This window comes from Oncorhynchus keta, chromosome 34 (genome assembly GCF_023373465.1).
Source record: "Oncorhynchus keta strain PuntledgeMale-10-30-2019 chromosome 34, Oket_V2, whole genome shotgun sequence".
NCBI lineage: Eukaryota > Metazoa > Chordata > Actinopteri > Salmoniformes > Salmonidae > Oncorhynchus > Oncorhynchus keta.
Window position 1 is genome coordinate 74,903,751 of NC_068454.1, and position 25,503 is coordinate 74,929,253.

Below are 25,503 nucleotides of genomic sequence, written 5' to 3' on the forward strand. Positions count from 1 at the left end.
GTGTGTGATCCAGCCTGCCCAGACAAATCATGGACATGGGTACAAGAGATGCTCAGTGTTCTTCGGTACACACATATCCACCATCGACAGTCGAGCGCTTTGTCGTCTGTTATTTACAGACACAGGACACATGCGCACTAACATTGAGCATTACCCTGTTAAAGAGCACAGTACTTCTCCTGTTCTCACTCCCTAGCCACTGATCTCGGATCAACTCAACATTGCCAAATCCTAACCTTAACCATTATAGGGGGGAACACACCAAACTGACTCCAGATCAGCGTCTAGGTGCGCTGTCCTCCCCGTCCCTGTTCTGTGGCTGAGATGTAATGTGTGTGTTTGTCCACCTGGAGGCAGTATGAGCCAGCAGATAAAGCACCAGCAGACGGACAGAGCCATACCAGACAACCTGGGAAAACACTTGAGCAGGAGAGAGAAGAAGAGAGCGGGAAGAGAGATGTTCGTCCTCCCTAAAATAAAAACTGCTCTCCTAAAGTAAAGCTAAGTCTAACTTAGGTCGGAGAGCACCTGTACTTCAGAGGAACATTAAAAATGTACTTTTTAGACCGCCCCCCGAAAAAAGATATGTTTTATGAAGTACAATAGTGACGCATAAGCCTGCCCTTGTGTATTTGACTATATATACACGGTAATATAACTATCACGATATGAATGAGTGTTAGTCTATCCAGATGTGTGGTAGTCTGTTGCCATGGTCTGGGAGCCAGTGCGGGGCTTTAAGTGTTATGTAAAGGGGGGGCGTTGTTATTCCCGGGTATCTGTATCCGGGTAGACAAGGATGGTGAGAGGGAGAGGAGGAGACTGCAGTGCGATGGGGCGAAGGGTTAACATGGAGAATGGGCACTTTTTGTGGTTTGGGAAAGGCAGAATGAGACAGAGAAAGGAGAGGGGAAGAGTCTCCAGTTGCTTTTCCTGTGTTGTGTATGGTGTGTGTGTATAAGTGAGTTCCCTGTGTTGTGTATGGTGTGTGTGTATAAGTGAGTTCCCTGTGTTGTGTATGGTGTGTGTGTATAAGTGAGTTCCCTGTGTTGTGTATGGTGTGTGTGTATAAGTGAGTTCCCTGTGTTGTGTGTGTATAAGTGAGTTCCCTGTGTTGTGTATGGTGTGTGTGTATAAGTGAGTTCCCTGTGTTGTGTATGGTGTGTGTGTATAAGTGAGTTCCCTGTGTTGTGTGTGTGTGTGTGTGTATAAGTGAGTGCTCTGTGTTGGGTGTGTGTATAAGTGAGTGCCCTGTGTTGGGTGTGCGTGGCGTGCCCCGTGCTGCATCTGTGTGTGTGTTTGTGCCTGGCCGGCCCCAGTGGTGGGTGTGTGTGTGCCCGCCTGCTGTTGGGTAGATGTGTGTGAAGGTGCTAAGCCCAGTCAGGCTGGCTGTGAAGCACCGACTATCCAGATTTCACCTCATAATCACAGAGAAAGCTGGAGTTTCCATTTGGCTCTGAGAAACTAACAGGGTCCACTAACTAACACAGGGCTGAGAAGGATCATTTAGTTCTAATAGACTCTGTATGAAGCACGCACCAACCACACGCACAGTCCCAACCTCACTACAAAAGGTTCATTCATGCTACATACAGTAGATTTGTATTCCAGAAAGTAACAGCATAACCTTGTTTGACCGGGCCTGGCCAGAACTAGGCTACTGCTGTAGGTGGTCACTTTAAAGGTGGAGCACATAGCCTAACTAGAATAAGAAGTGAAACCGTTGATTTGAATTATTTAGAGAACAGTCAGATTCTGAAATCAAAATGTTAGAGTAGGCGTGTCAAAATGTAATGTAGAGGCCTAAGTTGTTTATCAGAGTACTATTTATGCGTCCATGATGTTCCATATGATGTACAGCAAATTGTCCTTAGCAGGTAATAAAGCCTGAGAAAAACACAGTTGCCATGACTTTGTGTGATGTGTATTTCGTGCTAGGTTCTGTGGTAACATTAACAGTACAAACATGCAAATAAAGATTTGCCCCCAAGCACTTCAAAGTCAACTACAAATCAATTTAGAGAGCAAAACATCATATTTTTGTCTTGTGTTCATGTTCAAATGTTAACTAAAATGTCAGAGGTGAACCGAAAGAGGCAGGACTATGTCTTTCCACTTCCACTGACTGCGAAGGGAAGGGGAACTGCGTAGCGCCAGCTTCTATTTGTACTGCATGTTGTGTGTGCACATCGGTGTATGGGAGTGTTTGCTTTGTTGCCATGGCAACAGATGTTTTGACACATACACATAATTTCCGGTGTTCGATGATTGATGCGTGGTTGCGCGCACACACACACACACGACTTACAATGCATCATGCACATATGATATACTTTTCCCTTTCATCCTCTCTCCCTCCATCTCATCCTTTTCTCATGTAGTCTCTCAATGGTTCTATCAATTTTACAGCACTCCCCTCTGCTCTGACATTGACCCTCTTACTCCCTTTATAAAATGAACTTTGAGTTACAAACACACATGCAGTCCCTAAATCCAGAGTTCCGTCTGAGTTTGAGTGTGGTTACATTTCCCAGCTCCATCCCTCAGCTCACCAAACCGAGTGGCAGGGCTACTGTTAGGCTGAAACACAAATCCCAGACTGTAACTTTGAAGTGTGTGTGACGATAATAAACATGAATAAATGGAACATTGTATTGGATGGGTGGAAGGAGGAGTAGAAACAGGGGAAGGAAGCTGCAGAAAACTCATCCTTCTGTCTCACTTCTTCAACAGAGTTCAATCTAATTTACCTGACTCACTCCTCCTCCTCCCTTCTCTCTCACATATCACCTCTAGCCAAAGCTGGAGGTCTACCAACTAACTCAATTGTACAGCCATTCAGTAGAGAATGGAGGGGAGGGGGGGGCTGGAATAATCTTATAAGTGACCTGCCCAGTGTGAAAGTACATGATGTTATAAAAAATATATATAAACGCAACATGCAGTGTTATGTTTCATGAGCTGAAATAAAAGATCCCTAAAATGTACCATACGTGCAAAAATATGATTTCTCTCAAATTTGGTGTCCAAATGTGTTTACATCCCTGTCAGTGAGCATTTCTGCTTTGCCAAGATAATCCAAATAAAGAAGCTGATTAAACAGCATGATCATTACATAGTTGCACCTTGACCTGGGGACAATAAAAGGCCACTTCTAAAATGTGCAGTTTTGTCAATTGGCATACTGACTGCAGGAATGGCCACCAGAGCTGTTGCCAGAGAATTTAATGTCAATTTCTCTACCATAAGCCGCCTTGTTTTAGATAATTTTGCAGTACGTCCAACCAGCCTCACAACCGCAGACCACATGTAACCATGCCAGCCCAGGAACTCCACATCCAGCCTCTTTACCTGCCGGACCGTCTGAGGCCAGCCACCCGGACAGCTAATGAAACTGAGGAGTATTTCTGTCTGCAATAAAGCTCTTTTGTGGGAAAAGCTAATTCTAATTGGCTGGGCCTGGTTCCCAGATTAGGGCCTAATTTATTTATTTAAACTGACTGATTTCCTTATATGAACTGTAACTCAGTAAAGTCGTTGAAATAGTTCCATGTTGCCTTTATATTTCTGTTCATTGTATACAGTTGAAGTCGGAAGTTTACATACACTTAGGTTGGAGTCATTAAAACTTGTTTTTCAACCACTCCACACATTTCTTGTTAAAAAACTATAGTTGTGGCAAGTCGGTTAAGACATCTACTTTGTGCATGACATAAGTCATTTTTCCAACAATTGTTTACAGACAGATTATTTCACTTATAATTTACTGTATCACAATTCCAGTGGGTTAGAAGTTGACATACACTAAGTTGACTGTGCCTTTAAACAGCTTGGAAAATTCCAGAAAATTATGTCATGGCTTTAGAAGCTTCTGAAAGGCTAATTGACATAATTTGAGTCAATTGGAGGTGTACCTGTGGATGTATTTCAAAGCCTACCTTCAAACTTAGTGCCTCTTTGCTTGACATCATGGGAAAATCAAAAGAAATCAGCCAAAACCTCAGAAAAAAAATTGTAGACCTCCATAAGTCTGGTTCATCCTTGGGAGCAATTTCCTAACACCTGAAGGTACCACGTTCATCTGTGCAAACAATAGTACGCAAGTATAAACACCATGGGACCACGCAGCCGTCATACCGCTCAGGAAGGAGACGCGTTCTGTCTCCTAGAGATGAACGTACTTTGGTGCGAAAAGTGCAAATCAATCCCAGAACAACAGCAAAGGACCATGTGAAGAAGCTGGAGGAAACAAGTTAAAAAAAAGTATCCACAGTAAAACAAGTCTTATATAGACATAAGCTGAAAGGCCGCTCAGCAAGGAAGAAGCCACTGCTCCAAACCGCCATAAAAAAGCCAAACAACGGTTTGCAACTCCACATGGGGACAAAGATTGTACTTTTTGGAGAAATGTCCTCTGGTCTGATGAAACAAAAATAGAACTGTTTAGCTATAATGACCATCATTATGATTGGAGTAAAAAGGGGAGGCTTGCAAGCCGAAGAACACCATCCCAACCGTGAAGCACGGGGTGGCAGCATCATGTTGTGGGGGTGCTTTGCTGCAGGAGGGACTGGTACACTTTACAAAATAGATGTCATCATGAGGAAGGGAAATTAGATGGATATATTGAAGCAACATCTCAAAACATCAGTCAGGAAGTTAAAGCTTGGTCACAAATGGGTCTTCCAAATGGACAATGACCCCAAGCATACTTCCAAAGTTGTGGCAAAATGGCTTAAAACCCAAGGGGAACTCGCGTGCCCCCCCATTCAGCTGAAAAGGTGGTGCGGGGAATAAAAAAATATTCTATTGAAATATTTAACTTTCACACATTAACAAGTGCAATACAACAAATGAAAGATAAACACCTTGTTAATCTACCCATCATGTCCGATTTTTTAAAATGTTTTACAGTGAAAACACAACATATATTTATGTTAGACCACCACCAAATCAACAAAAAAAACACAGCCATTTTCCACAGCCAAAGATAGGAGTCATAAAAGCAGATTTAGAGATAAAATGAATCACTAACCTTTGATAATCTTCATCAGATGACACTCATATGACATGTTACACAATACATTTATGTTTTGTTCGATAATATGCATATTTATATCAACAAATCTTGGTTTACATTGACGCCATGTTCAGAAATATTCCACAATAAATCGTTGTTTTGTTCCATAATGTCCAATACTAGTATCCGATTAGCTGCATTTGCTAGCACTTTCAACTCACGTGCCCAAAAGCTGATGCTGGTCCAGGAGAACTCGGACGAAAACTTAAAAAAGATATATTCCAGGTCGAATAAACTGGTTAAACTAAGTAGAGAATCAATCTTCAGGATGTTATTTTCATATATATCCAATAATGTTCCAACCGGAACATACGTTTTCATCTGCAGCCAAATGGAACGATGGTGATATCAACAGACGAACGCGCAACAGGGAAATTGCATTCTGCCAGGACAGTGACTCATTCCCCTCCCATTCGGTCAAAGTTCACACTTTCAGAGGCTCCATTCCACGTTCTACTGAATGAGGACATCTAGTGGAAGGCGTAGGAAGTGCTAACAGATCCATATCTTATTTGGAAGTGAAGAGGCGATGACTTAAAATTAGACCCGCATTCAGAATTTCACTTCCCGTTTGGAAGATTGCCTGCCCTATGAGTTCTGTTATACTCACAGACATAATTCAAACAGTTTTAGAAACGTCAGAGTGTTTTCTATCCAATAGTAATAATAATATGCATATATTAGCAATCTAGGACAGAGTAGGATGCAGTTCACTATGGGCACACAATTCATCCAAAGTGAAAATACTGCCCCCTATCCTCAACAAGTTAATTAAGGATAACAAAGTCAAGGTGGCCATCACAAAGCCCCAACCTCAATCCTAATCCTTGTGGGCAGAACTGAAAAAGCATGAGCGAGCAAGGAGGTCTACAAAACCTGACTCAGTTACACCAGCTCTGTCAGGAGGAATGTGGGACTTCCCACAACTTATTGTGGGAAGCTTGTGGAAGGCTACTTGAAACATTTGACCCAAGTTAAACAATTTAAAGGCAATGCTACCAAATACTAATTGAGTGTATGTAAACTTCTGACCTACTGGATGAAAGAAATAAAAGCTGAAATAAATCATTCTCTCTGCTATTATTCTGACATTTCACATTCTTAAAATAAAGTGGTGATCCTAACTGACCTAAGACAGGGAATTTTTACTAGGATTAAATGTTAGGAATTGTGAAAAACTGAGTTTAAATGTATTTGGCTACGGTGGATGTAAACTTCTGACTTCAACTGTATAATGTCACTTTTATCTGCAATATGTTAGGCTATTTGTTGTGTGTGTGTAGATGTTTTACATTCAAAGCTCATCGTAACTACACAGTAAGCACACACACTTCTCCCTAGTTTCTCTCTGACAACCACATGCACAAACAAGAACTCACACCCTCTTTCTCTCAAGAGAGAGAAAACACCCACATACACTTGTCTCGCAAAGACAGACAAATAGCTAGACCTACAACAATTACAATCACACTGAATACAACAACAGGCCATCTAAATGTCATACCACTGCTCCAGCGCAGATGGAGAAATGTTGATTCATTGTTTATTGATCACATACAGAGACACACAGAGAGAAAGAGAACACACACACACACACACACAGAGAGAGAGAGAGACACACAGAGAGACACACACACACACAGAGAGAAAGAGAACACACACACACACACACACACACACACACACACACACACACACACACACACACACACACACACACACACACACACACACACACACACACACACACACACACACACACACACACACACACACACAGAGAGAGAAAGAGAGCCCACACAGGAGCTTGAAGCACAGAGGATTCTTTACACACCCACATGCACTCTGGCACTGTAACGTTCACATGCAAACACACACAACTCTAAAATGGACGAGCCCAATGCAACTCACTCAAAAATAACTCCCAGACCTTATTTTACCACTTCATACTATACAACATGACACAGAGACACACACACACGCTCAAACACACACACAATGCGTCATTGATAATTGGCGTGAGTAGATAATAGCCTTTGGTGAAAGGCAGCTAACCAAACCATCCCTCCGTCTCTTTAGAGACACACACACACACCCACCTCTGGTTCTCCTGTGGGATTACCTCCTGTCAATACTGTCCTATTGTTTATTAGATAAACTGACACACACACCAGAACACACACACACACCAGAATGGTAGAACTGACTGTACTGGTGCAGTGGTAGCCTACATACCGTATCCTAACTGGGACTGTACCCCTTCTTACAGTCAGACGGCACTGCAGAGATGGGCCTGAGAGGATTCATGTCAGTTGCATTCTCTCAAAGACAAAACACCAAATGTCATTCATCCTCCCATCCTCTCTTTCAGAGGCTTCCCCACTCTCTATCTAAACCCAGTCTCAAACAATGATGACACACACACACCCAGCGAGAGATGGGGGAAACGGTCCGTATGTGGCCTACATTACATACAGTATATCCTGTATTTTATACCCATTTAAACTGAGCTGATTTCCCTAATCTGACCCAACAGTCACCGACCAGCCCTTCCTTGTTACTGTAAGAACTGGGTCAGTGCTATCCGGGATCCTTGGGATGTCCCTAACCTAACCTTAATCCCTACTGTTACCCTAAACCTAACCCCTACTGTTACCCTAAACCCTAACCTAAATCCCTACTGTTACCCTAAACCCTACTGTTACCCTAACCTAAATTATTTTAAAATGCCAACTTCAATGGGGTAGGGAGGTCCCAAGGAGCATGCAAAGCACGGACTGTAAGCCCTGCTGAACAGACCAGACATCCCAGTACCCTCCCTTCACTAAATGTCACTTAACGCATTCTGTTTGACGAGTGAAACGACCTGCCCAGAAGTCAATCCCTGTTCCATAAAGGTGAATTTGGTGGAAAATGAAACTAGGTAACCATTTTCATGCTGCTGCTACAACAAACAGTGCATTCACGTTCCAAAAGCTCTTCCATTTCATGATGCCAACCTAGGTCCTCGCCTGGAGTTCAACACAATAATCAAAGCCTAGTAGTCACATTAAATAATCAGAACATTATAATCATAGCATCTCTCACCCCCCTTATCCCTCTCCCTGTTTCTCTGCCCAAAACTCATCCCTTTCAGTTCCTCTACCCCATTTCACCCCTCCCCTGTTCCTCTACTCAAATCTCATCGCTCCCCGTGACTCTACCCAAATCTTATCCCTCACCCTGATCCGCTACCCCATCTCATCCCTCCCCCTGTTCCTCTACCCCATCTCATCGCTTCCCCTGTTCCTCTACCCCATCTCATCGCTTCCCCTGTTCCTCTACCCCATCTCATCCCTCCCCCTGTTCCTCTACCCCATCTCATCGCTTCCCCTGTTCCCCTACCCCATCTCATCCCTTCCCCTGTTCCTCTACCCCATCTCATCCCTCCCCCTGTTCCTCTACCCCATCTCATCCCTCCCCCTGTTCCTCTACCCCATCTCATCCCTCCCCCTGTTCCTCGACCCCATCTCATCCCTCCCCCTGTTCCTCTACCCCATCTCATCCCTTCATGTCCAGGCTGTCTCCCAGTCTGTCTCACCTGTCCCGGGGCGTCCCATGATGATGTCTTTGCATGGTGTGGGGTGCAGGTTCTCTGCAGGCAGTATGAGGGGCAGCAGGGCTGTAGGAGAGGGGTGACAGGCCACTGGCTGCTGAACCTCCCCCCCAAACGAGCCTGTCCTCTCCGTCCTACCCCGCCCTTCCCCTGGGCTGGCTGGGTTGGTGAGGGGGGGTCCCGAAGAGGGGGGCGTGGTGGAGATGGAGATGCAAGCCAAAGTGGGGTAACCGGGGGTGACGGAGGTCAGGGAGGGCGGGGCGGATGACACCAGCACCAAGGTGGGGGTGGGGCTCTGGAGGAGGACGGTGCCGTTGGTTGCCGTGCCAGCAGCAGCGTTGATGGGTACAGGGACTTGGAGAGTGGAGACAGGCTGGGGAGTAACGCTGTTAAGACTCTTAGGATCACCTACTCCCCCCACGGCCTAACGGACGCTCTGTGAACTTGGCCAGAGGAACCTCCGGGTTCCGCACGATCACTGGAGAGTCCCGCAAGGCCTGCTGGGATGTGGGGTGGAAACGGCAGGGGCCTGGAGGGGAGGGGGGAGTTGGGGACACCAGGAGGGGAGGAGGGGAGATGGCGGAGGAGGAGGGGGGCCGGCTGGTTGGTGTGCTCACCCCTCGGGGACAGGAGAAGGTGGGTGTGTAAGCGTGGGTGTGTGCTGGGGTCTGGGGGGAGAGGACGGGGAACGAGGCAGGGTTCAGGTCCCCCTGCTCCAGCTCAGGTTTGGGGGGGTAGTCGTGGTGGGGGTGGGAGGAGGGAGGAGGGGGAACGTCTGTTTTGCGTTTGCTAGGGCTCATGGGGACAGTGAAGGTCAGGTTAGTGTGGAAGGACGGCTGGACCCCTGAGGTATGCCTCTCCCTCTCTGCCCCCCCAGGGGTGCTCAGCCTTCCCCCTGTGGCACTGGGGTGTCTGTGTCTGCGAGGAGGGGGAAGAACGGAGGAGGCGGTGATGGGGGAGAAGTTGGCGGGACGGAATCCGAAGAGGGGGGAGGGTGAGGGAGAAGGGGCAGGGGAGAAAGGGGACTGGTTGGAGATTGGGGAGAAGGAGGGGGTCCCAGAGTGAGAGCTGCCCAGAGACACCAGCATGGTTGCTGCCTCACACTCGTCAAAGTCAAACCTGGAGAAGTCATGGGGTAGGAGGGAGGGCAGCACCAGCCGAGGGCGGGAGTCTCCTCTACTGCTGGCCTCGCTGCTGTCTCTGGACGTCTCATCCCAGTCAAACCCACGCAGGTCTGAGGGGGTGACCGTCCCCGAACTGCTCCCCCCTCCTCCTCTCCCCCTGTCCCTCTCTCCCCCTCCTCCCGCTCCCTCCATCTCTTTAGTTCTCATGGAGAGGTGGCGTGAGCAGTAGCCTCGTCTCTGGGACTCCTTCATACAGCCCTCTCTGGAACAGAGGCGCCTCCACTGCTTGCCGTTGAACTTCTTGCGTATACCGTTAGGGGTGCACACCACGTCCCCCTTCTTGTACTTCTGCAGGGCGGCCGACAGGGGGGTGCGGGAGCGCGAGGAGGAGGCTGAGGAGGAGGTAGACCCCCCTCCAGGGTTAGGGGTGGGGATCTGGGAGGGGGTCTTGTCCAGGGGGACCAGGGCACTCTTGGAAGGGGGTAGGTGTGGTGGGGGGTCATACCCAGGGCCTCGGGGCCAGGCAAGGTGAGGGAGGACAGGTGAGAGCCCAGTGGCGTGCCCAGGCCCTGGACCAGGTGTTGGGAGGAGGGGTAGCTGTGCCCCCCGAGGAGGGGCTTGGAGAGGATGTGGCGATGCTGGGTACCCATAGTGAACCGAGACATCTCCATGTCATCCTCTGGTGTTTGGGGCTGTTTCTGTCTCTCTTGTTCCCTCTCTTGTTCTATCTCTCTGTCAGGGTAACCCTCTCCAGTGATGGTGACAACGCTGGTCGTTACCAACGAGGAGGGATGGGGGGGGGTGTTTCCATAGTGATGCCCCCCCACCACCCCATCTGGAGAGAAGCTATGCACCAACCTCACCCCCGCTCCCATCGGCCCACCCAGCGCCATCCCAATACTCAGCTGGCACACCTCCCTTTCCACCTCCATCTCCTCCCTCCTCTCCCTCTCCTCCCTCTCTCTCTCCCTCTCACTCCCCCCTGGGTGAGGCAGTTCCCAGGGGGGAGTCAGCAGCCTCAGGCTCTGTCTGGACACCCATACAGCCTGGGCCTGCGCCCTCCTCCTCTTCTCCTCCATCCCTCCCTCCTCCTCCCTCCCTCCATTCTCCAGCGCCTCTAGATCCTCACACAGTAGCACCCTGTAGGGGAACGACACGGCAGGGTGGGGGTCTACCTGGGACAGCACCCCTTCTCTGTATAGCTGAGGTGTCCCCTGTTCACCCCCATCTCGCCCCCCTCCCCCTCCGAAAGGCACACATACGCGTGTCCCGATGGCCACGGACGCCGTGCCGGGTGGAGGGGCGTCCAGGATGAACTCCACGCTCGTCTCCTCCCCCTCCGGGTGTGTGGTCCCCCCCTGAAAGGGGTAACAGAGTATCCCCTCCTCCCCCTGCAGCTGGATATCAGCGCTGCCCCCACTCACCCGCCGCACCACCCCAGCCCTGAACATAGGAGACAGGGGTCCATCCCTCTCTCTCTCCCTCCCACCTTGCTCTCCGTTAAGTCTGTCTCTCCATCGACAGCGGGCTAGAACTCTCTGGTTCTTCAGGCCTTTGGCCAGGGCATCCGCCCCAGACAGACTGCCCTGGTAGGGGGCTCTAGCAGGGCTGGTACTGGGCTGGGAGTTCACCTCCAGATCGTGCTCGCTGGCTGTATCCGTGGATACGGAGCGTACTGAGTTAGGGGCCCCCTCTGCCTCGATCTCCCCACCCTGGGGGTCTCTCTCTCTGTCCCGGGGGGCCACACTGCCATTGTTGGGCCCTATGGAGGCCCCTGTCATCCCCTGTTCCCCCGGGCCATGGCTGTGGCTGCTAGCGGCTACCCTCCTCTCCTCATTGGACACACTGGGGGCTAACGAGTGGCTGACTGAGCTGTTACTAATGCTGTTACTTATGCTGTTAGTACCACTGTTAATACCATTAATAGTAGTGTTGGTCCTACTACTGTTACTAATGGTATTACTACTGTTATTACTGTTAGTACTACTGCTGTTGATGATGTTAATACTACTGCTAGTACTACTGTAGTTACTGTGGCTGTTGTGCATGGGGGCAGGGGTGAAGGTGAGGCTGGGCGCGTTGCTACCAGCATAGTGTTCAGCAATATACTTCTTCTTGGGGACTCTGGCCTTGAAGGTGGCTGTTTTCCTACTGGACATGGAGGTAGGGCTGGGACTGGTAGTGGGGATGGGGATGGTGAGGATGTTGTTATGGGAGGAGGTGGGGGTGCTGTTAGGCCCCCCTGGTTTCCCCCCAACTTCAGGTTGCCTTGGCGGCACCTGCTCTCTAGGCCCCTCCTTCTTTGGGGTCTCGCTGCCTCTGATTGGCTCCTGCTGAGAGCTTTCAGAGGAGGTTGTGGATTGTTTCCGTGGCAAGTGGGCGGGGGGTGTGGTTTGAAGCTGTCCGCCTTGGTTCTCCTTCCTGAGTTTGTTCCTGTTGTCCCTCTCTGGGGGGGTCTCTGTCGCCCCTCTCTTCTTCCCCCCTTTGGCCCGCGTGGAGGGGGGAGAGCATCCCCTCTGTCTCTTTAGTGGCTTCATCTCTTCTTCTCCTTTCTGCCTTTATACTCTGTGGGGTGAGTGCTGACGGTTGCACTCCTTTCTTTGGCTCGTCTTATTTTTACCCTGTTTCTACTTCTTCTTTCTTTTCCGTTCGCCCCCTGGTCTTCTGCTCTCCTTTTCACTGCCCTTTTTCCTTCCTTGTTCTTCTGAAAATCAGACTAAAGAGAGAGAGAGAGAGAGACAGAGAGACAGAGACACAGAGAGACAGAGAGACAGAGAGAGACAGAGAGAGAGAGACAGAGAGACAGAGAGACAGAGACAGAGAGACAGAGAGAGAGAGAGAGAGAGAGAGACAGAGAGACAGAGACAGAGAGACAGAGAGAGAGAGAGACAGAGAGAGAGACAGAGAGAGACAGAGAGACAGAGAGAGACAGAGAGAGACAGAGAGAGACAGAGAGAGACAGAGAGACAGACAGAGAGACAGAGAGACAGAGAGAGAGAGAGAGAGAGAGAGAGAGAGACAGAGAGACAGAGAGACAGAGAGACAGAGAGACAGAGACAGAGAGAGAGAGACAGAGAGAGAGAGACAGAGAGACAGAGAGACAGAGAGAGAGAGAGAGAGAGAGAGAGAGAGACAGAGACAGAGACAGACACAGAGACAGAGACAGAGACAGAGAGAGAGAGAGAGAGAGAGAGACAGAGACAGAGACAGAGACAGAGACAGAGACAGAGACAGAGACAGAGACAGAGAGAGAAAGAGAGAAGGCAGGTGGTCATTTATTATCGTCATCATCAAAAATGGCTGAGATTACAAAATGATGTCATACCTGGAAGTGTACTGCACTGAATGACTTCCCACCGACCGGCTCATAACACCACCATTCACCTCCATGTAATCCACTAAAGTGTGTGTATGTGTATGCGTGTCCTGGATATACATTCATGTTGACTGAATTTGAGGAAGTAAAGAGTGTTGATGATTCCCACTCCAGCTAATGACGATGTTTCAAAGGCCACAGTTCCTAACATTTGTGGATGAGCCTCCACTAACACTCCACTAGCTAAACAGAGCTTTTACAGATGTAACATCATTAAGGTTAAACAAGAAACTGAACACGTATTATGTAATACATTAGCTTGGTCACTATGACTCAATACATATGGTTTTACATCTGAGCACTTCTCTTGTATTACAAACTAACACACTCACTCACTCACTCACTCACACATGCATACACACACACACACAATCCAGGTTGTGCAGTTCAATGCGACATGTGTGTGCATGTGTGTGCCTGGGCTCACATTTAAACATCAGGTAAAAACACACACACCAATACATGGGGCATAAACAGGTATTTTTTTAAACTCCCATCAGACAGTGGTGGTATATGGTGGGCAGGGTGAGATCACTCACACACAGGGGCCGAGGGCTGATTACACACAGAGACGGCTACACACGGGAGGAAGGGAGAGAGAGAGAGGACAGAGGGAGAGATGGAACAGAGTGCGAGAGAGAGAGAGAGACAGAGAGACAGAGAGAGAGAGAACAGAGGGAGAGATGGAACAGAGTGCGAGAGAGAGAGAGAGAGAGAGAGAGAGAGAGAGAGAGAGAGAGAGAGAGAGAGAGAGAGAGAGAGAGAGAGAGAAAAGAGTAAGCCGGCTTGTACAATAGGTCTGCCTTTCCCATTTGGAGTCATAGGGATTTTCCACACTCATTCTAGCACACCCGGCCCTACTCTCTCTTTCCCTTTTTTTTTCTTTCTTTCACTCTCTCTCTCTCTCTCTCTCTCTTTTGTGTCTCCTTGTCTCTTTTTCGTACTGGCAAACACAGACACACATTTTGAATAATCTGGCATGGTTTAATGTGCTCATATTGGGAAAATTTTAACCCTGGCACACGGTCAGGCACACTATTCAGTGATGCGCAAAACAAAATAGACAAAAACAGTCACAAACACACACACAGAGGCAAACACACACAGAGGCAAACACACACAGAGGCAAACACACACACGGATGTAAACACCCACACATTTCTCGGAGACGAAGTGAGGATGAGGCTAATGGGAGAATTCTTCAACAGTCATTTTAAGACACATCGTGTTTTAACTGTTTGTTGCTAAAAACGAATCACACACGTACACAACCCACGTACACAACCCACATACACAACCCACGTACACAACCCACGTACACAACCCACGTACACAACCCACGTACACAACCCACGTTCACAACCCTTGTACACAATCCACATACACAACCCACGTACACAACCCACATACACAACCCACGTACACAACCCACGTACACAACCCACGTACACAACCCACGTACACAACCCACGTACACAACCCACGTACACAACCCACGTTCACAACCCATGTACACAAGCCACGTACACAACCCACATACACAACCCACATACACAACCCACGTACACACACAACCCACGGACACACACAACCCACGGACACACACAACCCACGGACACACACAACCCACGGACACACACAACCCACGTTCACAACCCATGTACACAACCCACGTACACAACCCACGTACACAACCCACGTACACAACCCACATACACAACCCACGTACACAACCCACGTTCACAACCCACGTACACAAGCCACGTACACAACCCACATACACAACCCACGTACACAACCCACGGACACACAACCCACGGACACACACAACCCACGGACACACACAACCCACGTTCACAACCCTTGTACACAATCCACATACACAACCCACGTACACAACCCACGTACACAACCCACATACACAACCCACATACACAACCCACATACACAACCCACATACACAACCCACATACACAACCCACGTTCACAACCCACGTACACAAGCCACGTACACAACCCACATACACAACCCACATACACAACCCACGTACACAACCCACGTACACAACCCACGTACACACACAACCCACGGACACACACAACCCACAGACACACACAACCCACGGACACACACAACCCACGGACACACACAACCCTTGTACACAATCCACATACACAACCCACGTACACAACCCACATACACAACCCACATACACAACCCACATACACAACCCACATACACAACCCACGTACACAACCCACATACACAACCCACATACACAACCCACATACACAACCCACGTACACAACCCACATACACAACCCACATACACAACCCACGTACACAACCCACGTACACAACCTACGTACACAACCCACATACACAACCCACATACACAACTCACGTATGCAACCCATGCTTCCTGTTGTACACCCTAACCTCTTTAGTATTTAGTTTAATATTACTTCATATGAGGCTGTTACAAACTCCCTCAGCCGGTCTCACACTCTCAGGCCCCTGGCCGTCCCATTACGGGTTTTGGCCCTTTCTCTCCCTTCGGCTAAAATAACCGGATAGCCTGATTCATTTATTAGAATGACACCTGGCCTGAAAGTAGAGCAATTATGGTTACGTTGTGCGGTAAACCTCCTGGCCCCTAGTTGTGGTGAGTGTAGGGATGTTGTGAGGAAAACGTCATGTCCCTAGTTGTGGTGAGTGTAGGGACGTTGTGAAGAAAACCTCATGTCCCTAGTTGTGGTGAGTGTAGGGACGTTGTGAGGAAAACGTCATGTCCCTAGTTGTGGTGAGTGTAGGGACGTTGTGAAGAAAACCTCATGTCCCTAGTTGTGGTGAGTGTAGGGACGTTGTGAGGAAAACGTCATGTCCCTAGTTGTGGTGAGTGTAGGGAGGTGGTGAGTGTAGGGAGGTGGTGAGTGTAGGGAGGTGGTGAGTGTAGGGAGGTGGTGAGTGTAGGGAGGTGGTGAGTGTAGGGAGGTGGTGAGTGTAGGGAGGTGGTGAGTGTAGGGAGGTGGTGAGTGTAGGGACGTGGTGAGTGTAGGGAGGTGGTGAGTGTAGGGAGGTGGTGAGTGTAGGGAGGTGGTGAGTGTAGGGACGTGGTGAGTGTAGGGACGTGGTGAGTGTAGGGAGGTGGTGAGTGTAGGGACGTGGTGAGTGTAGGGAGGTAGTGAGTGTAGGGAGGTGGTGAGTGTAGGGACGTGGTGAGTGTAGGGAGGTGGTGAGTGTAGGGAGGTGGTGAGTGTAGGGACGTGGTGAGTGTAGGGAGGTGGTGAGTGTAGGGAGGTGGTGAGTGTAGGGAGGTGGTGAGTGTAGGGACGTGGTGAGTGTAGGGAGGTAGTGAGTGTAGGGACGTGGTGAGTGTAGGGAGGTAGTGAGTGTAGGGAGGTGGTGAGTGTAGGGAGGTGGTGAGTGTAGGGACGTGGTGAGTGTAGGGAGGTGGTGAGTGTAGGGAGGTGGTGAGTGTAGGGAGGTGGTGAGTGTAGGGAGGTGGTGAGTGTAGGGAGGTGGTGAGTGTAGGGAGGTGGTGAGTGTAGGGAGGTGGTGAGTGTAGGGACGTGGTGAGTGTAGGGAGGTGGTGAGTGTAGGGAGGTGGTGAGTGTAGGGACGTGGTGAGTGTAGGGACGTGGTGAGTGTAGGGAGGTGGTGAGTGTAGGGACGTGGTGAGTGTAGGGACGTGGTGAGTGTAGGGAGGTGGTGAGTGTAGGGAGGTGGTGAGTGTAGGGAGGTGGTGAGTGTAGGGAGGTGGTGAGTGTAGGGAGGTAGTGAGTGTAGGGAGGTGGTGAGTGTAGGGAGGTGGTGAGTGTAGGGAGGTGGTGAGTGTAGGGAGGTGGTGAGTGTAGGGACGTGGTGAGTGTAGGGACGTGGTGAGTGTAGGGAGGTGGTGAGTGTAGGGACGTGGTGAGATACGTGTTGGAGGAGTCGGGAGGGAGCTAGTAAGGGATCTGATCTCAAGCCTCAAAAATGTGTTTGGTTATGGTCATGGTCTTTAAAAATGCTCTTGGCTTCGGCTGATAAGAAAGCGGCAGGACTCTAAACTGACCTTTTTTTACAAGGAGCACCTGTGCGCTTAAGTTGAAAAATGTTGGAGCGCACAAAGTAACGTAGAAAAAATATTTGACGTAACAAGACGTTTTCTTTGTAGTAATGGTGCAAGCATGATGGTCATGAATCTGTGCTCAGTGTATTCTCCACTCAGGGGCTGCTGTACAGTGAAATAATCTTTGCAACAATCATCATCTGGGTGATTTCTTTTCTAGGCACACTGGTGGTTCTAAATTATAATTCCAGGTTGCGCAGCAAAATATTTAGGTGCATTTGCGAGTAAAATGGTTGTACTGTAAAGCCCTTAGCGTGTGTGTGTACTGTGCTGTACTGTAAAGCCCTTAGCGTGTGTGTGTGTGTGTGTGTGTACTGTGCTGTACTGTAAAGCCCTTAGCGTGTGTGTGTGTGTACTGTGCCGTACTGTAAAGCCCTTAGCGTGTGTGTGTACTGTGCCGTACTGTAAAGCCCTTAGCGTGTGTGTGTGTGTGTACTGTGCCGTACTGTAAAGCCCTTAGCGTGTGTGTGTGTGTGTACTGTGCCGTACTGTAAAGCCCTTAGTGTGTGTGTGTGTGTGTGTGTACTGTGCCGTACTGTAAAGCCCTTAGCGTGTGTGTGTGTGTACTGTGCCGTACTGTAAAGCCCTTAGCGTGTGTGTGTGTACTGTGCCGTACTGTAAAGCCCTTAGCGTGTGTGTGTGTGTACTGTGCCGTACTGTAAAGCCCTTAGCGTGTGTGTGTGTGTGTGTGTAAGCCGTACTGTAAAGCCCTTAGTGTGTGTGTGTGTGTGTGTGTGTGTACTGTGCCGTACTGTAAAGCCCTTAGCGTGTGTGTGTGTGTACTGTGCCGTACTGTAAAGCCCTTAGCCTGTGCCGTACTGTAAAGCCCTTAGCGTGTGTGTGTGTGTACTGTGCCGTACTGTAAAGCCCTTAGCGTGTGTGTGTGTACTGTGCCGTACTGTAAAGCCCTAAGCGTGTGTGTGCTGTGCCGTACTGTAAAGCCCTTAGCGTGTGTGTGTGCTGTGCCGTACTGTAAAGCCCTTAGCGTGTGGGTGTGTACTGTGCCGTACTGTAAAGCCCTTAGCATGTGTGTGTGTGTGTACTGTGCCGTACTGTAAAGCCCGTAGCGTGTGTGTGTGTGTACTGTGCCGTACTGTAAAGCCCTTAGTGTGTGTGTGTGTGTGTGTGTGTGTACTGTGCCGTACTGTAAAGCCCTTAGCGTGTGTGTGTACTGTGCCGTACTGTAAAGCCCTTAGCGTGTGTGTGTGTGTGTACTGTGCCGTACTGTAAAGCCCTTAGTGTGTGTGTGTACTGTGCCGTACTGTAAAGCCCTTAGCGTGTGTGTGTGTGTGCTGTGCCGTACTGTAAAGCCCTTAGCGTGTGTGTGTGTGTGCTGTGCCGTACTGTAAAGCCCTTAGCGTGTGTGTGTGTGTACTGTGCCGTACTGTAAAGCCCTTAGCGTGTGTGTGTGTGTGTGTACTGTGCCGTACTGTAAAGCCCTTAGCGTGTGTGTGTGTGTGTGTGTGTGTGTACTGTGCCGTACTGTAAAGCCCTTAGCGTGTGTGTGTACTGTGCCGTACTGTAAAGCCCTTAGCGTGTGTGTGTGTGTGTGTGTGTACTGTGCTGTACTGTAAAGCCCTTAGCGTGTGTGTGTGTGTACTGTGCCGTACTGTAAAGCCCTTAGCGTGTGTGTGTACTGTGCCGTACTGTAAAGCCCTTAGCGTGTGTGTGTGTGTGTGTACTGTGCCGTACTGTAAAGCCCTTAGCGAGTGTGTGTGTGTGTGTACTGTGCCGTACTGTAAAACCCTTAGTGTGTGTGTGTGTGTGTGTACTGTGCCGTACTGTAAAGCCCTTAGCGTGTGTGTGTGTGTACTGTGCCGTACTGTAAAGCCCTTAGCGTGTGTGTGTGTGTACTGTGCCGTACTGTAAATCCCTTAGCGTGTGTGTGTGTGTACTGTGCCGTACTGTAAAGCCCTTAGCGTGTGTGTGTGTGTGTGTGTACTGTGCCGTACTGTAAAGCCCTTAGTGTGTGTGTGTGTGTGTGTGTGTACTGTGCCGTACTGTAAAGCCCTTAGCGTGTGTGTGTGTGTACTGTGCCGTACTGTAAAGCCCTTAGCGTGTGTGTGTGTGTACTGTGCCGTACTGTAAAGCCCTTAGCGTGTGTGTGTGTGTACTGTGCCGTACTGTAAAGCCCTTAGCGTGTGTGTGTGTGTACTGTGCCGTACTGTAAAGCCCTAAGCGTGTGTGTGCTGTGCCGTACTGTAAAGCCCTTAGCGTGTGTGTGTGCTGTGCCGTACTGTAAAGCCCTTAGCGTGTGGGTGTGTACTGTGCCGTACTGTAAAGCCCTTAGCATGTGTGTGTGTGTGTGTACTGTGCCGTACTGTAAAGCCCGTAGCGTGTGTGTGTGTGTACTGTGCCGTACTGTAAAGCCCTTAGTGTGTGTGTGTGTGTGTGTGTGTGTACTGTGCCGTACTGTAAAGCCCTTAGCGTGTGTGTGTACTGTGCCGTACTGTAAAGCCCTTAGCGTGTGTGTGTGTGTGTACTGTGCCGTACTGTAAAGCCCTTAGTGTGTGTGTGTACTGTGCCGTACTGTGCCCTTAGCGTGTGTGTGTGTGTGTGCTGTGCCGTACTGTAAAGCCCTTAGCGTGTGTGTGTGTGTGCTGTGCCGTACTGTAAAGCCCTTAGCGTGTGTGTGTGTGTGTACTGTGCCGTACTGTAAAGCCCTTAGCGTGTGTGTGTGTGTGTACTGTGCCGTACTGTAAAGCCCTTAGCGTGTGTGTGTGTGTGTGTGTGTGTGTGTACTGTGCCGTACTGTAAAGCCCTTAGCGTGTGTGTGTACTGTGCCGTACTGTAAAGCCCTTAGCGTGTGTGTGTGTGTGTACTGTGCCGTACTGTAAAGCCCTTAGCGTGTGTGTGTGTGTGTACTGTGCTGTACTGTAAAGCCCTTAGCGTGTGTGTGTGTGTACTGTGCCGTACTGTAAAGCCCTTAGCATGTGTGTGTGTGTACTGTGCCGTACTGTAAAGCCCTTAGTGTGTGTGTGTGTACTGTGCCGTACTGTAAAGCCCTTAGCGTGTGTGTGTGTGTACTGTGCCGTACTGTAAAGCCCTTAGCATGTGTGTGTGTGTACTGTGCCGTACTGTAAAGCCCTTAGCATGTGTGTGTGTGTACTGTGCCGTACTGTAAAGCCCTTAGCATGTGTGTGTGTGTGTACTGTGCCGTACTGTAAAGCCCTTAGCGTGTGTGTGTGTGTGTACTGTGCCGTACTGTAAAGCCCTTAGCATGTGTGTGTGTGTACTGTGCCGTACTGTAAAGCCCTTAGCGTGTGTGTGTGTGTGTACTGTGCCGTACTGTAAAGCCCTTAGCATGTGTGTGTGTGTACTGTGCCGTACTGTAAAGCCCTTAGTGTGTGTGTGTGTGTACTGTGCCGTACTGTAGGCTACATTTCATTTGTATTTTATTACGTTGTATTACTCCACACACTAGGAATTCAAGGTTAGTGACCATTCATCTATTCCTGGAAGCAGTGTTTCCCCCAGGATTTTTCCAGCAGCGGTGGCAAAGATAGCGTGGGGGGGGGGGCTTGGTAGTAGGCGTGGCCAATTGCACGTCTTCGACCAAAGATTTGAAAGGCCCTCTTATTGGCCACAAAGACAAAATGTTGGTTTTCTAAAGGTAATTTCCTGCAATTCTACATACTTTGTCATGGGGCTGAGAGAACATTTACAGACAGTTTTAAAGCTAATTTCCTGCAATAAATGTGATTTTGCCATAGAATTAGAACATGGCATAAGCTATCTGAGTGACTCAAACATTATAACAAAATCAATGGTAGCCTTGGTGATTGTTATTTCTCAAAGATGATCTTATTCATAAGACATAGCTCCTTTATCTTTTCTACATACTTTATATCTGTTTGTTTGTCATTTAAGTTTACACTGATGTTTTACCATCCAGATCTTTTTATAAAAATCCCCCAAAATATTTTAGATTCTTCAAAGTAGCCACCCTTTGTCTTGATGACAGCTTTGTATACTCTTGGCATTCTTTCAAACATAACCACTTTTTTGGTTACTACATGTTTCCATATGTGTTATTTCATCGTTTTGATGTCTTCATTATTATTCTACAATGTAGAAAATAGTAAAAATAAAGAAAAACCCTGGAATGATTAGGTGTGTCCAAACTTCTGACTGGTATTGTATATATATGTATTACATCCTATTTCTTGGAGTGGGAGCAACAATTTAGCAGCGGCGGCTTACCACTGCTAAATGAATATAGGGGAAACACTGCCGGGAAGTAGTGTGTGGTACAAGATTTCGTGTGAAGTATCAGACCAAGGTCAGTGTGTTGATCATGGGCATGGTCTGAGTTGAATACAGCCCAGAGAGATCAGCAACCATCCAAGGCTAAAATTAGTATTTTTTTCATCAATCCTAAATGTTGATTTTATTTAAGACCACAATACCAAAGAATTGGTTGTTTTTTGTGTTATTGTGCCGTATGTCTGCGTTCTAAGTGTTACTCCTCATATGCTGCTCCGTATGTGCTTATTGTCACAGTCTTGTCATTTTAAGTGTTTTTAATAACCTGCTCTGGGATTACGGCAGAAAATTAGCCGGCTGGCTAAAACCGAGACTGTAGATTAGGGAAAGGGGATACCTAGTCAAATGCACAACTGAATGCATTCAACCGACGTTATCGGCGCCCGAGGTGCAGTTGTTGTTTGGGGTTAACTGCCCTGATAAAGGGCAGAACAGCAGATTTTTCCACCTTGCCAGCTCTGGGATTCGAAGCCTTTCAGTTACTTGCCCAACGCTCTTAACTGCTAGGCTACCTGCCACCCATTAATGTGCATTGTCCCTGAAAAAACAAGAGTAACAAAGTAAAAGTAGCTGTCTGTATGTGCCCGACATCTGTTTCTTTATACCATGTTTTAGATTCCAGAAATATGACTGTGAGAAATGTTAAGCATATGCTGCATCTTCTGGGAAAAGACCATGATCATTTAATGGCCTTGATAAAGATCTGTTGATTCTGGCTCAATCACAAAAAAGGCAATAACAGGAGATTAGCCTGTTAAATACAGTACAATACAAATGTTGTACAATGTACATTTTATCATGTGATTCAAGTACCATCCAATGTAGCCTACACTGTACCAACTAAAATACTAGGCCAATAACTAGATCCATCTAAATGTATAAATGATTCCATTCTGTATTGTGAGAGCCTCTGGCAGAACTGGCCTTAAAGGGGTTGATTGATAAACATTTAGCCCCACAGACAGTGAAGGCCTAGTACTCAGAAATCAGCCTAAACACGATCACCCTGGAATACGAGCAGCATTGACTACCCACACACACACACACACACACACACACACACACAGCGAGCAGTCCCACACACTAACACTCAACCAAGAATTTACAGAACAGACACACTGTTCAATTTTCCATTGGCCTAAGATCACACACACACATATACACACACACACACACACACAGTGATGAGTAATTAATACAGACATCTAATCTCAACAGAGAGTGTAAAGACATGGGCACATGTACAGAATAAAAGCATGCTCCTAGTCCTACTACACTTTATTACTGTACTAGCCCACGGTTATAAACTACTGCCACAATGCAATTTTTGTGAACAACTTGTGAGTAATATAGTGCAGTGCCCCGGCACACTGTGACAGAGGGTGTACGTGTGCCCGACTGCCCATGTGTAGGAGATGTGCCGCACAAGAGTGTGTGTACAAAACAGCATATGTTGAGTGTGGGACTTCACATTGTCTCACACTGTGTGTGTGGGGTATGGTACACTGCAGTTCATCCCTCTCTGAAATGTATTTTATGGGCGTCTGAGAGGGCGCAGGGCTGCAGTGGAGGGAACGGGATGGAGAGGGGAGCACTAAGACACACTACACCACTAAGGATTAAAAGGTGTAGTACCAGGGTAGTGTACTGTATTCTCCCCTGTGGTTTACCGTGGTGACAGGGCCATCCTACCCTTCAACTGGGTCACCAGGGAACCAACACACATGAAACAGCAAAAAATAACACATCACACACACACACACACACACTTGAGTAGCTCTTGTGTACGTACTCACTGTACGACGAGGGGGTGGAGTGATCGCACAATGCGACATGAAGGAACACATTTTGACAGGGTATTTTTGGTGTAGTGAGAGGGAGAACTATGAACGAGTGTGTGTGAGTGAGTGTGAGTGAGTGTGTGTGAGTGAGTGTGTGAGGGCGCTACGGTGGAGAACATCAGTTTAGTTGTGACGTAGTTAAAATACGGTCAGTTGCTTGCTGGCATAATTATGACTGTCACTGTCCATATTATTGATGAAACAGAAATATTGAAGGTTGAAAACCGTTAAGGACTCCAGTCAGTTATTGATCTACAGCTTTAGCTGGACCAGAGGTGTTCAGTGTTGACTGGGACCCAATGGCAGGACTGCCAATGCCAAATCAATGGCAAACTGCTCTGCTAAACTACAGCATACATTTCAATCTAGGAGAGATTTCCATATTCATGCACAAATTAAGGGATGAAAGCAATGATGATTATACAAAATCAAACGTTTTCTATGTGCATAATCTGCAATACATTGCAAATGCTGTCAGTTCTGACAGCACCAAGGTACAAGTCTGTACACCCCAATTGCAAATGTTGTTTAACTCTGTAAATACTCTACATGTCAAATGTAGAAAAGTCTACAAGGAAACTGCAGCTCAATGCAGTCATGATGCCTCTGGAGTGCTGTGATAGTAGTTTAGCTGGGCAGAAAAGTGGGAGCACGGCCTTAGAGGAGCCGTTACATAGTGCCAGACAGCAAACGAGCTGTTTCTCCCCGGCCTAGGTTCTGCGCTGATCCGAGCAAGAGTAGCCTAGCTAGTACTAGAGCCGCTGCACTCCATACTGCACAATGTCAAAGGCTGTTTTACCAAAAGCAAACAAACACAACAGCCTGTGTCGATTGCTTAGCCTAACGACATTTTCTACACAACGCAGCTTTGCACACCTTTCTCTAACACTAAAATATATTGCAAATTGTGCAGTTACTTCAGGGACGGTTCATGGCGCAAAAGTTAAATTCAGCGAGCTAAACAGCATTCATTTTAAGCGGGTCACACAAATCGCTAGCTAATCTGGCTACTACTGCTCAGTAGTAGTAGTAGTAGTAATAACAACGTCATTACAACTGCTCGGGACTGTTTTAGGCTAAATAGGACATAGTGTTCCATTCGTTTACTATTTACAAATAGTCAGGACAGCAATAGTAAATCCTGGGTCTGATGCTGGGGTGTCATGTATTTGCTGCACTGGGGTGTGCAAGATGGGTCGATTACCTATTTACTGCTATGCACAAAGTCAAGTTTACCGCAACGTTGAGGTGGATAATTGTAGTGCAAAGTTACTTGTAGCTTGCTTGCAGGTTATGCAGTTAATCCGTTGACAAAGTTTAGTGACTGTGCACCCTCACCCCCTCTCCTCTTTTCTCTCGTCCCTTCCTTGATACTTAGCGAGAAAGCTGTGTCACTCTTCTTTACACGCGATCAGTACGAAAAACAGGGCAACCAGACCGACCGTTAACCGTTGATAGTAACTGTTGTTAGCTTGTTGGAGAAGAACATACAAGTCGGTCAGTTGTAACTCACCCAAACAGAAAAATTCAGTTGGCAATAGAAACATGTCCTATTTTGCAGATGAGGAAGCTTGCACGCTCGCGGGTAACATCCCTCGGCTGGCCGTTGCTACTGTGTGGTCCCGGGCTCTCACTTTAATTTCCCTCCGTAAAACATGTATTTTTCCCAGAGCAACTCAACCAGGGATAAAAAAAAAAATTAAAAGATCTGGGTCCCTTTTCCACTACAGTCTCAAAATGGTGAATGAACCACTAACAGCTGGCCTCTCTGACCAATCACAGATCTCTGACAGGTACAGTAGCCTACCAGCGTTAACGGTACAAAGAAAAGGGTGTGGACCGCTGTCAAAGTCCACATGATTGACACGTGTCTCTGGCGAATGGCTATGGGATATTAGACCAAGCCGGTGCCTAGTCCCAAACTATACAGTATCCAATAAGGGCATTGGGAACCATAGGAACAGTGTGTGGGTGGGCCCAAGGGAGGGACCGAATCAGAGTTTAGCCAATAGAATAGCATAGGTGTCCTCCCCCCTCCAAAATAATGGGGCACGTTTACCACAACTGACAGCGCAAGGGCCATCCCTGGCTAGACAGTCTGCTCTG

General features: G+C 48.0%; 1 protein-coding gene across 1 annotated transcript in view; it reads right to left on the bottom strand.

Moving 5' to 3' along the window:
• The window catches only part of LOC118378078 (protein capicua homolog), a 70,918-nt gene extending 45,794 nt beyond the window's left edge, over nt 1–25,124 (bottom strand). The window contains 4 exon segments of the mRNA XM_052494823.1: nt 8,661–9,079; nt 9,081–10,291; nt 10,294–12,515; nt 24,911–25,124. Of these exon segments, the coding sequence (XP_052350783.1) occupies nt 8,661–9,079; nt 9,081–10,291; nt 10,294–12,336 (3,673 nt within the window). The 5' untranslated portion in view covers nt 12,337–12,515; nt 24,911–25,124.
• Between the last annotated feature and the right edge of the window lie 379 nt (nt 25,125–25,503).